Raw genomic sequence first — 14,781 nt, 5'->3', positions numbered from 1 at the left:
CATAAATTCTCCATCAGCAACACGCGTGGACTCTTTTATTTCTGTTTTGCTCCTATTAGAACATTAAAATATATAACACAAAATAAAGTAGAGGCAGCGTAGCCTAGTGGTTAGAGCGTTGGACTAGTAACCGGAAGGTTGCGAGTTCAAACCCCCGAGCTGACAAGGTACAAATCTGTTGTTCTGCCCCTGAACAGGCAGTTAACCCGCTGTTCCCAGGCCGCCATTGAAAATAAGAATGTGTTCTTAACTGACTTGCCTGGTTAAATAAAGGTAAAATAAAAATAAAAAAACAAGCAGACTCAAAGCTCAGAGAAGAAATATCCCTGTATCAAAAGACAACATGGTCATACAAAACATGAAATAGAAGGAAACAAAACACTTAAATATCCTTCTTTTTTTAGAGAAACATGCCTAAAATAATTGCAACACATGAGTTTGAATACATAGCAAGACTGCTATCCTCACATGCAGTTTCTAACATTGTATCAAGGGAACACATGAAAAACAAAAAGGTATTCGTTACAGGAGAGCAAGAAATTCTGAGCTGTTCCATTAATAAGATAAGTACACTGAAGGTGCTCTTGTCCATCATAGCTTGTTGGATGCAGCCCCCCCATACCCCAACTTCCTCTCCACAATTTGGGTGCGTGACTTGATTAAGTTGACTTTTATCCAGTTTGTCTTTGACATATTTTTAAACAACATGTAAACCATGTCTATGGGGGCATCTGGCTAAAACAATGTGCACAATATTAAAATATATTTTAAAAATAAATAAACATACGAGGTAATAACCAGGTGAAGTTGATGGCTTTTGTTTTTTGGAAGAGGGGGGATAGCTTACCTTCAATGTACTGAAAGTGGTATACAATCTGCTTTAAACATGAGGTGGCAGGTGGGCTCAAGTAGGACCCAAGGACCCCCAACCGTTTGGGTTTTCAGCACTGACAGACCTACAGGCAGCGGCAGAACGGGCATGCGGACCAGGGCCTGCACAAACACCAGGGTGGGTGGGGGAGCACTCTGGGTTTTCAATACCTGGGGGAGACGTAGATATACATAGCATTTACACTGGCCCTGCACCACAACACAACACAGGGCTTGACAGGTAATAAACCGCACAGAATAATAGTAAGTCAAAGGAGCTTCCAAGTCTGCAAGACTTCACCGTCTACAGACTGTACAAACATCCCATTCAAAAGGTTTAGGGCATTGGGTTACGAACAATTGGGTTGCGACCAATTGGGTTACGACCAATTGGGTTGCGACCAATTGGGCTGCGACCAATCAAACAAATCCCAAGTTAAATAACTGTGATCATTATCTGGACCCCCTCCCTGCTCGTCACAGCCTTGGCAACTCATGAATGACAGTAAACCCCAACAATCGGAATTATGTTTTTACAGCTACAGTATCATCCACCTTCAGTCACCTGTAAGGGGCCAATCAAAAACTGAAAATCCAAGTGGATGAATCTCAAACTCTTTATGAGTGCCTTACTGTCCATGAGATAGTTACGCGTCATTATAAGCTGTTTATCTGACTTGCAGGTAGGCGGAGATGGAAAATATGTTGTAAAGCAGGCATTCTGCTTGGAGCCCTACTATGGTTTACGGATGTGACAAATGGAAAATGTTTCTTAATGTTCAAACTGCCATTCAAAAAAAAAGAAGTTTTCCCCCCATTAAAACGACAAGAACAATCCATGTCAAATCATATTGCATGGTATGACTGCTAGGGGGAAATGAAGTTCTACCGTGGGTTTACAGTAGGTGGCATCTGGAATAGGCTTCCACAGGTGAAATTACGATCTGACTGCTCCCTCTACACACATGCACGCTGCGCACCCAAGCTCCCATTAGGCCTTACCGTGAATGTTTTCAATTAAAATGGTCAAAAATAAACAAAAATAGCTTCTTAGCTAACAGCAATTTCACAAGCAAGAATTTTACTAGGACTGTCTGGGAGTGGTCTTAGTGGGGAAGGGAAAACTGAAAATGAACCGTTATTGGTAGAGAGGTTTGGAACTCTTTCTTATTGGTCTTAACTAATTTCCCGCCCAGTGATGTCACCAGACAGGCCAAAACTTCATCTCACCAAAACAGGTTGAAATTTCAGCTCTTACACTAAAAGGGCATTATCATCATTTTCACAATTTCATAGTATTAATGTCTATAAAAATGTATCGAACTGATGGGATACACAAACAAAACTGTAGACAAACTACGTTCCTTGCCGAATCACGACAGCGTTATCACAAATTCAAAATGGACTGGTTGATTAACGTAGGGAAATGTGTTCCAGCTACGCGCTGCAGATTTGGAATAACTGCAGTGCTATTTTAGGCTTTTTTTGTGAACTGCTGCAGTGTTCCATTTAGAATAGGTTACAACCCCACCTAAACCTAGGCAGGTTCCATAATAAAATATGAAACAAAAACATTTTGATGAAGGCAAATTGTGTATTCAATAGTCTAGGGGCCTACTTTATTTCATGATTAACAAAAGCCTGCCACCAAGTCTAAGCTCACAAATAAAACACAGGGCAAAGGAAATCCCATTAAATACAGGTTGGTTAAAAAGGGAATCATTTTAGCTTTCTAATGCTGTTAACTATATGTCTCAACTACCATTATGAAAGGAATAACACCCTGTTGAAATGGGGAGTAAAACTGTAAAATTTATGAGAAAGATGCACTTGTTTCAGTAGCGTGAGTCGAGGCTCAAATGGCGTTTGCAGTTCTTCATTTAACAAATGACTTCACAACTCAAATAGTCCATTGAAAACAGATGCATACCGACTGTAATAAGCACTTCTTTTTCAAACTGTTAACGACGATGACCCCTCTTACTAACGTTACAGGATTGTTGTGTTAGGTAGGCCTATTCCCTTTATGATGATCAGGACCTGTTAGTGGTAGTTTTGTGATAACTGCACTGGGAAAACGCAGTTTCATTTTTCCCTTAATGTTAAGGATTCAATTTCGATTAAACATATAAACGTTCACACCCCTACTATGGTTATATAATACAAGTCCTTAGATCAATGTACAACAGGAGAGCATGTGTGTTCAAACAGGGGAAGAAAGATCATACTACTTCCTCTCCATCAGCAGAGTCTGCCAGCTCAAATAAAGCCATTTCTTGGGCTGGGGTGGGGTCCAACCATAGTCAAACTAGGGACTCAGTACTAGCTTCTGGATGTGTCAATCAATCAATGCATGACTGTGAGTGGCACAGTAAGAGATGCTCAGAAGATCTTCTCCTGGATGTAGGGGTGCTGCAGGGCCTGGTTGATGCTGATCCTCTTGGCCGGGTCCAGCATAAGGGTCAGGTCCAGCAGGTCCTTGAGCTGGGCAACCTTCTTGCGCTGGTCTTCAGGGAGACGCTGGCAGCCCACCATGTCAGCCAGCAGCTCCTTGGTGGGGTTGATGGTGCTCATCACTGTCACCTTCTCCTGTGGATAGGTGGGACAGAAGAAGGACAGGGGTGGTACAGTGGGGATGGAAAGAGGGGAGTCATGAAAGAAAGGGAGGGCATGCGATAGAGAGAGAAAGATAGAAGAGAAGGAGTCAGGATGAAAAGCAGAACAGATATGAGTGTGTGGGTTGGGTGGGGAAAGGGAGCAGTGTCGAGAAAGAACAGATATGAGTGTGTGGGTTGGGTGGGGAAAGGGATCAGTGTCGAGAAAGAACAGATATGAGTGTGTGGGTTGGGTGGGGAAAGGGATCAGTGTTGAGAAAGAACAGATATGAGTGTGTGGGTTGGGTGGGGAAAGGGATCAGTGTCGAGAAAGAACAGATATGAGTGTGTGGGTTGGGTGGGGAAAGGGAGCAGTGTCGAGAAAGAACAGATATGAGTGTGTGGGTTGGGTGGGGAAAGGGATCAGTGTCGAGAAAGAACAGATATGAGTGTGTGGGTTGGGTGGGGAAAGGGATCAGTGTCGAGAAAGAACAGATATGAGTGTGTGGGTTGGGTGGGGAAAGGGATCAGTGTCGAGAAAGTACCAAGGAGGAAAACAAACCATTTCATAAAAAGAGAGAAAAGAAAGGAAAAATAAAATTGGCATAGAGATGTAGAGGGGGTGATTGGAATAGCAGGAAAAGGAGAATGAACAATGGGCTTAGCTAACTTTGCACAAAATGGAAATATACTGAACCAAAATATAAATGCATCATGTACAGTGCTGGTCCCATGTTTCATGAGATGAAATAAAAGATCCCAGAAATGTTCCATACACGCAAATTTTGTGCACCATTTTTTAAAAATATCCCTGTTAGTGAGCATTTGCCAAGGTAATCCATTCACCTGACAGTTGTGGCATATCAAGAAGCTGATTAAACAGTATGATCATTACACAGGTGCACCTTATGCTAGGGACAGACAAAAGGCCACTAAAATGTACCGTTTTGTCACACAACACAATGTCATAGATGTCTCAAGTTGAGGGAGCAAGCTGACTGCAAGAATGCCCGCCAGAGCTGTTGTCAGAAAACGGAATGTTCATTTCTCCACCATAAGCCGCTTCCAACGTTGTTTTAGATCATTTGCCAGTATGTCCAACTGGCTTCACAACCGCAGACCACAGACCCAGGGCTGCGCCCATTCCCAGTCATTAGGGCCTAATCAATTTATTTCAATTCACTGATATCCTTATATAAACTGTAACTCAGTAAATTCTTTGAAATCATTTCATTGGTCCTTCTGTAGCTCAGTGGTCCTTCTGTAGCTCAGTTGGTAGAGCATGGCGCTTGTAACGCCAGGGTAGTGGGTTCGATCCCCGGGACCACCCATACGTAGAATGTATGCACACATGACTTTAAGTCGCTTTGGATAAAAGCATCTGCTAAATGGCATATATTATATTTATTATGTTGCATTTATATTTTTGTTCAGTCTAAAATCAGTTGACTGATACCAGAGGGGTTTTCATGCCAACATTCCCACTCTGAGACAACAACCTACCCTTTCAGTGACTTTGTCTACTTCTGTGTACAGGAAGTTGAGGTTCTGGTCAAAGTGCTGGTCCTTGAACACGCCTTTCCTGATCATCTGTGAAGGGGTAGAAAGATATCAGTTGGGGTCAATTCCATTTCAAATTGATCTGTCCAGGAAGAAACCAAAAACTCAAGTTTCAAGTTTCCTCATTGATAGGAAACTTCATTGATATTTCAGAATTCTTATTTCACTTCTGAATAAATAGTTTTTCTTTCTGTACATTTCCAGTAGTAGGGGGAAGGGTGTGTTTCTGGATGGACCCTACAGTACAGTTGGTCTCACCTTGTTGGGCATCTTGCCCTTGATGTCCATGGCGAGCTTAATCATGTGGTTGTTGGTTTTCCCTGGGAAAAGTATCTTGCCCGTGTACAGCTCATACAGAGTGCAGCCAACGGACCACATGTCGATCCCATAGTCGTAAGGCTTCCCGATGACTGCAAGGAAAGATGTAGGCTTTAGGGGACTATGACAAACCATGGCAAATGAGTATGTTTGATCAGTGATGTGCTCATAAGGGCTGGGATGCAAAAGCCTGCACACTAAGTATAGTAGTACTTCAGGTCAAGGGTTGGTGATAAAAAGTTGAGAGGATTAATTCTAAACCAATCCAAAGAGAAGAAAATAAAAATGAACAGAGGAGAAGAACACAAAAGTGAATAAGAAAAGCGAAGACTCACTAATCTCCGGCGCCCTGTAGAACCGGCTGACCAAGTAGGGCGTGAAGTCATTCTCTGCCACGTGCGACGCTGAACCAAAGTCACAGAGCTTGAGGATGGTTTTCGACTCGTTGACCTGTTGAAAACAAACTAATCAAAAAATATGCCACTCGACCCATGTGAAACTCCAGCCAGCATGTTTCAAAAGGTCAATGGTGATGGCAAATCTCCCAGTATTCCCCTTCCACCAAATGCATTTATTGTAGAGTTCAAGCACAATGACAGACCACATGCTATCAAAAGAACTGCAGAAGTGAATAACCCTATTTCACTATTACGTCCCTGTGGAAAAGGAGTGCTGTGTGCCACAGTCACAGGTCAGTAAATACTAGTCAGCAAGCATCTAGTTATTTACTGGCTAGTTAGCAAGTGAGACAACCCTGCTGTAAACTAAACTCTAAGTGATACAATTTTAAATGTACTGTATCTAATTTATAGTCAGAGCATTGACATTGTACAATGGTCATCTCTAGTTAACAGTGTTAAACCCCCCCCTCAAAAGATCACATTGTTCACACAATTAGACTAAACTGAGGTGCACTGGGCCACGGCTGGTCACATGACCGGGCAAAACAGGTCAGGGCAGAGTGCCAGAGTGCCTCAGTTATCAGCGCCAACAAGACAGCATAATGGATCATTCAGAATCATACAACAATATAGCAGATGCGCAAAATGTCCTTTTATCTTCTGTACTCAGTTTTTTTTGTTTATGCACACGTGTATAGATGATGTAATGAATTATAGATGACGCCTTTACCATGTTTGATAATGATTGTTATAGTCTCAAAACTACATTTGATCACAATGTGTTTAAAAACAAACAAATCTGACACTTAAATACAATTTTCTAAACCAAAGCCTGCTTTAAACATGTATTGACTCTCTTTGGGTGCTTTGGTTGGTGAGAGGAGACGCACCAGGATGTTGTCAGGTTTGATATCGGCGTGCAGGATGTGGCAGCGTTTCAGCAGCTTCAGGGCCAGAAAGAGCTGCTGGCTGTAAGAGCGCACCGCCTTGATGTGGAGGCCCACGTCTTTGCCATACTTCTTCAGTACCTCGCGAAGGTTCATACTGAGGAGTAGAGAGAGATGACACTTACAATCTAGAGGTGCATTGTGCAAAGCTATGGCGTAGTGGTAACACTCCCTGGCATATCACATACCCCACTGGAGACCAGGGTTCAATCCCTGTGACCACCTTCCCACTATTTTTACCACTTGCCTGTCACCCCACTTAATTTTCTGTTTTTGTAAAGTAACTGTCCAGTGCCCTCTGCTTAATGTGAGTCTGGAAGGAGAGTTTACAGTCTAACCAGACACCTAGGTATTTGTAGTTGTCCACATATTCTAAGTCATTCTAAGCCTATGTAGATATTCCATTAAAAATCCAGCTACAATAGTCATTTACAACATTAACAATGTCTACACTGTACTTATGATCGATTGTATGTTATTTTAATGACCGAAAAGGTGTTTTTCTTTCAAAAACAAGGACTTTTCTAGGTGACCCCAAACTTTTGAACGGTAGTGTGTGTGTGTGTGTGTGTGTGTGTGTGTGTGTGTGTGTGTGTGTGTGTGTGTGTGTGTGTGTGTGTGTGTGTGTGTGTGTGTGTGTGTGTGTGTGTGTGTGTGTGTGTGTGTGTGTGTGTGTGTGTGTGTGTGTGTGTGTGTGTGTGTGTGTACAGTTGAAGTTGGAAGTTTACATACACCAGCCAAATACATTTAAACTCAGTTTTTTCACAATTCCTGACATTTAATCCAAGTAAAAATTCCCTGTCTAGGTCAGTTGGGATCTCCACTTTATTTTAGGAATGTGAAATGTGAATAATAGTAGAGAATTATTTATTTCAGCTTTAATTTCTTTCAGCACATTTCCAGTGGGTCAGAAGTTTACATACACTAAATTAGTATTTGGTAGCATTGCCTTTAAATTGTTTAACTTGGGTCAAACGTTACGGGTAGCCTTCCACAAGCTTCCCACAATAAGTTGGGTGAATTTTGGCCCATTCCTCCTGACAGAGCTGGTGTAACTGAGTCAGGTTTGTAGGCCTCCTTGCTTACACACACCTTTTCAGTTCTGCCCACACATTTTCTATAGGATTGAGGTCAGGGCTTTGTGACGGCCACTCAAATACCTTGACTTTGTTGTCCTTAAGCCATTTTACCACAACTTTGGAAGTATGCCTGGGGTCATTGTCCATTTAGAAGACCCATTTGCGATCAAGCTTTAACTTCCTGACTGATGTCTTGAAATGTTGCTTCAATATATCCACAATTTTCCTCCTTCATGATGCCATCTATTTTGTGAATTGCACCAGTCCCTCCTGCAGCAAAGCACCCCACAACATGATGCTGCCACCCCTGTGCTTTCGGTTGGGATGGTGTTTTTCAGCTTGCAAGCCTCCTCCTTTTTCCTCCAAACGTAACGATGGTCATTATGGCCAAACAGTTCTATTTTTGTTTCATCAGACCAGAGGACATTTCTCCAAAAAGTACGATCTTTGTCCCCATATGCAGTTGCAAACCATAGTCTGGCTTTTTTATGCTGGTTTTGGAGCAGTTGCTCCTTCCTTGCTGAGCAGCCTTTCAGGTTATGTTGATATAGGACTCGTTTTACTGTGAATATAGATACTTTTGTACCGGTTTCCTCCAGCATCTTCACAGGGTCCTTTGCTGTTGTTCTGGGATTGATTTGCACTTTTCGCAGTTCATCTCTAGGAGACAGAACGCATCTCCTTCCTGAGCGGTATGACGGCTGCGTGGTCCCTTGGTGTTTGTACTTGCATACTATTGGTTGTGCAGATGAACGTGGTACCTTCAGCCATTTGGAAATTGCTCCCAAGGATGAAGCAGCAGACTTTCTCAGATGTCAAACAGTATCTTTGCATCAACAAGACCATCTCTTTACAGACTCTATGTTCACTTTCCCCAATATTATTTTTAGGGCAGGGTGCAAAGGCTACGGAAAATTCCTTTGACCTCATGGCTTGGTTTTTGCTCTGATATGCACTGTCAACTGTGGAACCTTCTATAGACAGGTGTGTGCCTTTCCAAATCATATCCAATGAATTGAATTGACCACAGGGGGACTCCAATCAACTTGTAGAAACATTTCAAGGATGATCAATGGAGACAGGATGCACCTGAGCTCAATCTCAAGTCTCATAGCAAATGGCCTGAATAATTATGTAAATAAGGTATTTATGAAACTTTCCCTTTGTCATTATGGAGTAATGTGTAGATCAGGTCTGGGCAATTCCAGTCCTCGGGACCTGACTGGTGTCACACTTTTCCCCCATCCCTAGCAAACACACCTGATTTAAACTAATTGCATTTTTAACTGAAGATCATGATTAGTAGATTATTGGAATCAGGTGTGTTAGCTGGGGCACCACTCAGGTCCCTGAGGACTGGAGTTGCCCAGGCCTGGTGTAGGCCTTGATGATAAAAAAAAATCAATTTTAGAATAAGGCTGTAGCGTAACAACATGTGGAAAAAGCGAAGGGGTCTGAATACTTTCCGAATACACTGTATAGACACATCCTATGTATTTTAAATCACTAAGTTTGTGAAGTGTTTGATGAAATAATTAAGTAACACAAATGACTTGAGGGAGTCCAACCACAATTGATTTGATTGTGCTGGGCATAGAATTGCTGAAGTGTGTTAAAACAAATGTACAGCGAGTGACTAGCACCCATTGTCTCTCAACGCAGTGAACACCACAGAACATCAACAGTGTTTATCGCACTGTCTGTGTTGCTGAAGTTGAAACATAATTACAGCCATTTCTGACTGAAAAGTTCTGTTACCGAAATCCTTAATTTGTTTAGGGAAAACATTCCCTATTCCCTCAACCCTTGCTTTCTTTACGTGACATGTATGCATGCAAAATGGATGCAGAGGGCGTGACAAACTAGACACAGGGAATGTTTACTGGTTGCTCAGGAGATAATGGGGAAGTCAGATATGTGGAATAAATTTGACAAGTTGCGGAAAATCAATAAAAAAGTAAGGAGCAAATGCTGCATGCATATTATGTGTGCAAAACAGATGTTGTTAGATTACAATTTAATTTCTCTGACCATTTGGAACAATGTAAACAGTAAAGAAATTATTAGCGTAACAGAGTCTGTTGTATAGCCTTTATTACAGCAAAAATTATTTTGTGAATGCAATTTCCCGAAATGGAACTGTTTATTTATTTTCTACGCAAATTATTCAAGGTTTGCGTTATTTTATTTTAAAACTAAATGCTTGATTGCATTTCAAATCATGAATGACTCGTCTGCTGTGTGATGACATGAATGAATGAATACAGTTGCCTGTATAATTATTGAAATATAGGCCTAAGTAAGCTACAATATTAAGACTAAATAGGATGCGCTCTTAAGATGTCCGCATACTTCCAAGCCAAAAGAGTTTGGAAGAGTTTGTGCACATATAAATGACAACAAGTTGTGAAGTAGACTATAGAGATGGCAAGGTCTTTGCCTGGAGAAAACCAATGAGCAATAATTCAGAATCACACCTGCAGAGGAGGAAGAGTAGATCTTTATTTTTTTAACTTTACGAGCAGTGACAATGAGGATCACCCCAGACACTCAGAGGCCAGCTCCTCCCAATATTTTTTAGATCGGGAAGAGGAGTCACGCAGGATCCTCAACAAGACAAGGAGAGGACGCGGAAGAGGCCGACACGGAGGGGGAGGAAGAAAGGAAGAAATATAAGACTATCCAACCACACGGACCAGAACAAGGCTGTGATCAACATTTCTGGAGAACCCCTTTCTGATGATTGTGTAAGGGTCTTGTCTAAAGGACTGTCCTTTGCCCACCACATACTCAACTAATGAATTTAATACAAAGATTGACCTATTTCGTTTCTACAGGAATCTACATCTGAAGGCCTGGTACAAGCAAAACATCTCTCTGGCTACAGACACCAGTGTCTCAGGTCAGGCAGTTTCTTTGCCCTCAAAACACCTTGTAAGCCCAAGTCCGCCTTTTGTCCCATCGTCCAGAATGCCACACTAAATACATTTGCCAAGAAGGTGAATTTTCATGAGGAGAATCTGTTTAAGGGTCAAATTTACTCCAACCAAACACAAGATAATATTTCGAAGACAGAGAGGGATGCAGTTCAATCATTGTCCAAAAATTAACAGATTGTGGTTAAAAAAGCAGACAAAGGTGTCGCAACAGTAGTGTGGAGTAGGGGTCGGCCGATTATGATTTTTCAACGGCGATACCGATTATTGGAGAACCAAAAAAGCCGATACCGATTAATCGGCTGATTTTTAAATATTTTTTATTTGTAATAATGACAATTACAACAATACTGAATGAACACTTATTTTAACTTAATATAATACATCAATAAATTCAATTTAGCCTCAAAAAAAGAATGAAACATGTTCAATTTGGTTTAAATAATGCAAAAACAAAGTGTTGGAGAAGAAAGTAAAAGTGCAATATGTGTCATGTAAAAAAGCTAACGTTTAATTTCCTTGCTCGGAACATGAGAACATATGAAAGCTGGTGGTTCCTATTAACATGAGTCTTCAGTATTCCCAGGAAAGAAGTTTTAGGTTGTAGTTATTATAGGAATTATAGGACTATTTCCCTCTATACCATTTGTATTTCATTAACCTTTGACTATTGGATGTTCTTATAGGCACTTTAGTATTGCCAGTGTAACAGTATAGCTTCCGTCCCTCTCCTCGCTCCTCCCTGGGCTCGAACCAGGAACACAACGACAACAGCCACCCTCGAAGCAGCATTACCCATTCAGAGCAAGGGAAACAACCACAGGCTCAGAGCGAGTGACATTTGAAACGCTATTAGCACGCGCTAACTAGCTAGCCATTTCACTTCGGTTACACCAGCCTCATCTCGGGAGTTGATAGGCTTGAAGTCAGTAACAGCGCAATAATTGACGCACAACGGAGAGCTGCTGGCAAAACGCACAAAAGTGCTGTTGGAATGAATGTTTACGCGCCTGCTTCTGCCTACCACCGCTCAGTCAGATACTTAGATACTTGTAAGCTTGTATGCTCAGTCAGATTATATGTTGCATATTGCAGGACACGCTAGATAATATCTAGTAATATCAACCATGTGTAGTTATCTAGTGATTATGATTCATTGTTTTTATAAGATAAGTTTAATGCTAGCTAGCAACTTACCTTGGCTTACTGCATTCGCGTAAAAGGCAGTGCAACGAGAGAGAGGCAGGTCGTTATTGCATTGGAGTTAACTGTAAGGTCACAAGATTGGGTCCCCCGAGCTGACAAGGTGAAAATCTGTCGTTTTGCCCCTGAACGAGGCAGATAACCCACCGTTCCTATCCTAAATGACAAATTAGTCCACAGGTATCTTCTGGGTGACTCTGAAAAAACTTGGCTTGACCACAAACCCAAAGGCTCTTTTAAATGTAACCAATGCAACCATTGCAGAAATATTGAACAGAAAAAGTATTTTGTTGACACAGCTTCTAAAATGAAGTATTACGTCGAGCATTTCATTAACTGCAAAACCCCTCATGTCATCTATAGATTGGAATGTCCACAGTGCAAGGTGTTCTACATTGGACGGACAAAGAGACGCCTTCAAGACCACTTAGCGGAACACAAGTACGCCATACGGGTAGGCAATGAAGACTACACCATGGCAAGGCACTACAAGTTCTTACACCATGGCAACCCTGCCTCCGTACAAGCTGTGGGTATTGATCATGTTCCGACCTCAATTAGAAAAGGGGACCGTCTTAAACAGTTAAACCAAGGTGAAAGTTTTTGGATTTACAAACTACAGGCCACTAAATACCCTGGTTTAAATGAAGATATGGATTTACAAACTACAGGCCACTAAGTACCCTGGTTTAAATGAAGATATGGATTTACAAACTACAGGCCACTAAGTACCCTGGTTTAAATGAAGATATGGATTTACAAACTACAGGCCACTAAATACCCTGGTTTAAATGAAGATATGGATTTACAAACTACAGGCCACTAAATACCCTGGTTTAAATGAAGATATGGATTTACAAACTACAGGTCACTAAGTACCCTGGTTTAAATTAAGATATGGATTTACAAACTACAGGCCACTAAGTACCCTGGTTTAAATGAAGATATGGATTTACAAACTACAGGCCACTAAATAGCCTGGTTTAAATGAAAATATGGATTTACAAACTACAGGCCACTAAGTACCCTGGTTTAAATGAAGATATGGATTTACAAACTACAGGCCACTAAATACCCTGGTTTAAATGAAGATATGGATTTACAAACTACAGGCCACTAAATACCCTGGTTTATATGAAGATATGGATTTACAAACTACAGGCCACTAAATACCCTGGTTTAAATGAAGATATGGATTTACAAACTACAGGCCACTAAATACCCTGGTTTAAATGAAGATATGGATTTACAAACGACAGGCCACTAAGTACCCTGGTTTAAATGAAGATATGGATTTACAAACTACAGGCCACTAAGTACCCTGGTTTAAATGAAGATATGGATTTACAAACTACAGCCCACTAAGTACCCTGGTTTAAATGAAGATATGGATTTACAAACTACAGGCCGCTAAGTACCCTGGTTTAAATAAAGATATGGATTTACAAACTACAGGCCACTAAGTACCCTGGTTTAAATGAAGATATGGATTTACAAACTACAGGCCACTAAATACCCTGGTTTAAATGAAGATATGGATTTACAAACTACAGGCCACTAAATACCCTGGTTTAAATGAAGATATGGATTTACAAACTACAGGCCACTAAGTACCCTGGTTTAAATGAAGATATGGATTTACAAACTACAGGCCACTAAATACCCTGGTTTAAATGTAGATATGGATTTACAAACTACAGGCCACTAAGTACCCTGGTTTAAATGAAGATATGGATGTACAAACTACAGGCCACTAAGTACCCTGGTTTAAATGAAGATATGGATTTACAAACTACAGGCCACTAAGTACCCTGGTTTAAATGAAGATATGAATTTACAAACTACAGGCCACTAAATACCCTGGTTTAAATGAAGATATGACTTTACAAACTACAGGCCACTAAATACCCTGGTTTAAATGAAGATATGGATTTACAAACTACAGGCCACTAAGTACCCTGGTTTAAATGAAGATATGGATTTACAAACTACAGGCCACTAAATACCCTGGTTTAAATGTAGATATGGATTTACAAACTACAGGCCACTAAGTACCCTGGTTTAAATGAAGATATGGATGTACAAACTACAGGCCACTAAGTACCCTGGTTTAAATGAAGATATGGATTTACAAACTACAGGCCACTAAGTACCCTGGTTTAAATGAAGATATGAATTTACAAACTACAGGCCACTAAATACCCTGGTTTAAATGAAGATATGAATTTACAAACTACAGGCCACTAAATACCCTGGTTTAAATGAAGATATGGATTTACAAACTACAGGCCACTAAGTACCCTGGTTTAAATGAAGATATGGATTTACAAACTACAGGCCACTAAGTACCCTGGTTTAAATGAAGATATGGATTTACAAACTACAGGCCACTAAGTACCCTGGTTTAAATGAAGATATGGATTTACAAACTACAGGCCACTAAGTACCCTGGTTTAAATGAAGATATGGATTTCTCACCCTTCCTGTAGGGCCGTGATGGGTCCATTTGCTGTCATCTAGTGGACATTTTGCTCAATTGCCCTCAGCTCTGTTTAGACTGGTGTTGTTCATGTTTTGCTGTGTTCTAGTGTACTATGGAATATATAGCTTTCTTATTCTTGACGCTTCTCCCAGTCATATTTAAGGATAGAACTACCTTTCTAGGTGTTCTGATACTTCTAGCTTGGAGTTTAATTTTTTGATAACATAGCTACAGTATTTCACTTTTTAATGTGTATAGTATTGTTTACTAGGCGTGTCCAATCAATTTTGTAACCACTCCCTCTTCAAATTAGGGCTAATTGGAAAAGCTGTTAAAAAAAGGACATTGTATTATTTCTTTGTACTCCCTGACGAAGGCCATGCAGCCGAAA

General features: G+C 40.8%; 1 protein-coding gene across 1 annotated transcript in view; it reads right to left on the bottom strand.

The window, feature by feature from the left end:
- Positions 1 to 6: 6 nt before the first annotated feature.
- The window catches only part of LOC124009574 (serine/threonine-protein kinase PRP4 homolog), a 38,854-nt gene continuing 24,079 nt past the window's right edge, over positions 7 to 14,781 (bottom strand). Inside the window, exons 11-15 of the mRNA XM_046321484.1 lie at positions 6,634 to 6,787; positions 5,678 to 5,792; positions 5,283 to 5,434; positions 4,968 to 5,054; positions 7 to 3,459 (exon numbers count right to left, since the gene is read on the bottom strand). Coding sequence (XP_046177440.1) covers positions 3,253 to 3,459; positions 4,968 to 5,054; positions 5,283 to 5,434; positions 5,678 to 5,792; positions 6,634 to 6,787 — 715 coding nt within the window. The 3' untranslated portion in view covers positions 7 to 3,252. The remainder of the gene's footprint in view (positions 3,460 to 4,967; positions 5,055 to 5,282; positions 5,435 to 5,677; positions 5,793 to 6,633; positions 6,788 to 14,781) is intronic.

This window comes from Oncorhynchus gorbuscha, linkage group LG22 (assembly GCF_021184085.1).
Source record: "Oncorhynchus gorbuscha isolate QuinsamMale2020 ecotype Even-year linkage group LG22, OgorEven_v1.0, whole genome shotgun sequence".
Classification (NCBI taxonomy): domain Eukaryota; kingdom Metazoa; phylum Chordata; class Actinopteri; order Salmoniformes; family Salmonidae; genus Oncorhynchus; species Oncorhynchus gorbuscha.
This window is presented reverse-complemented; position numbering and strand designations above follow the sequence as displayed.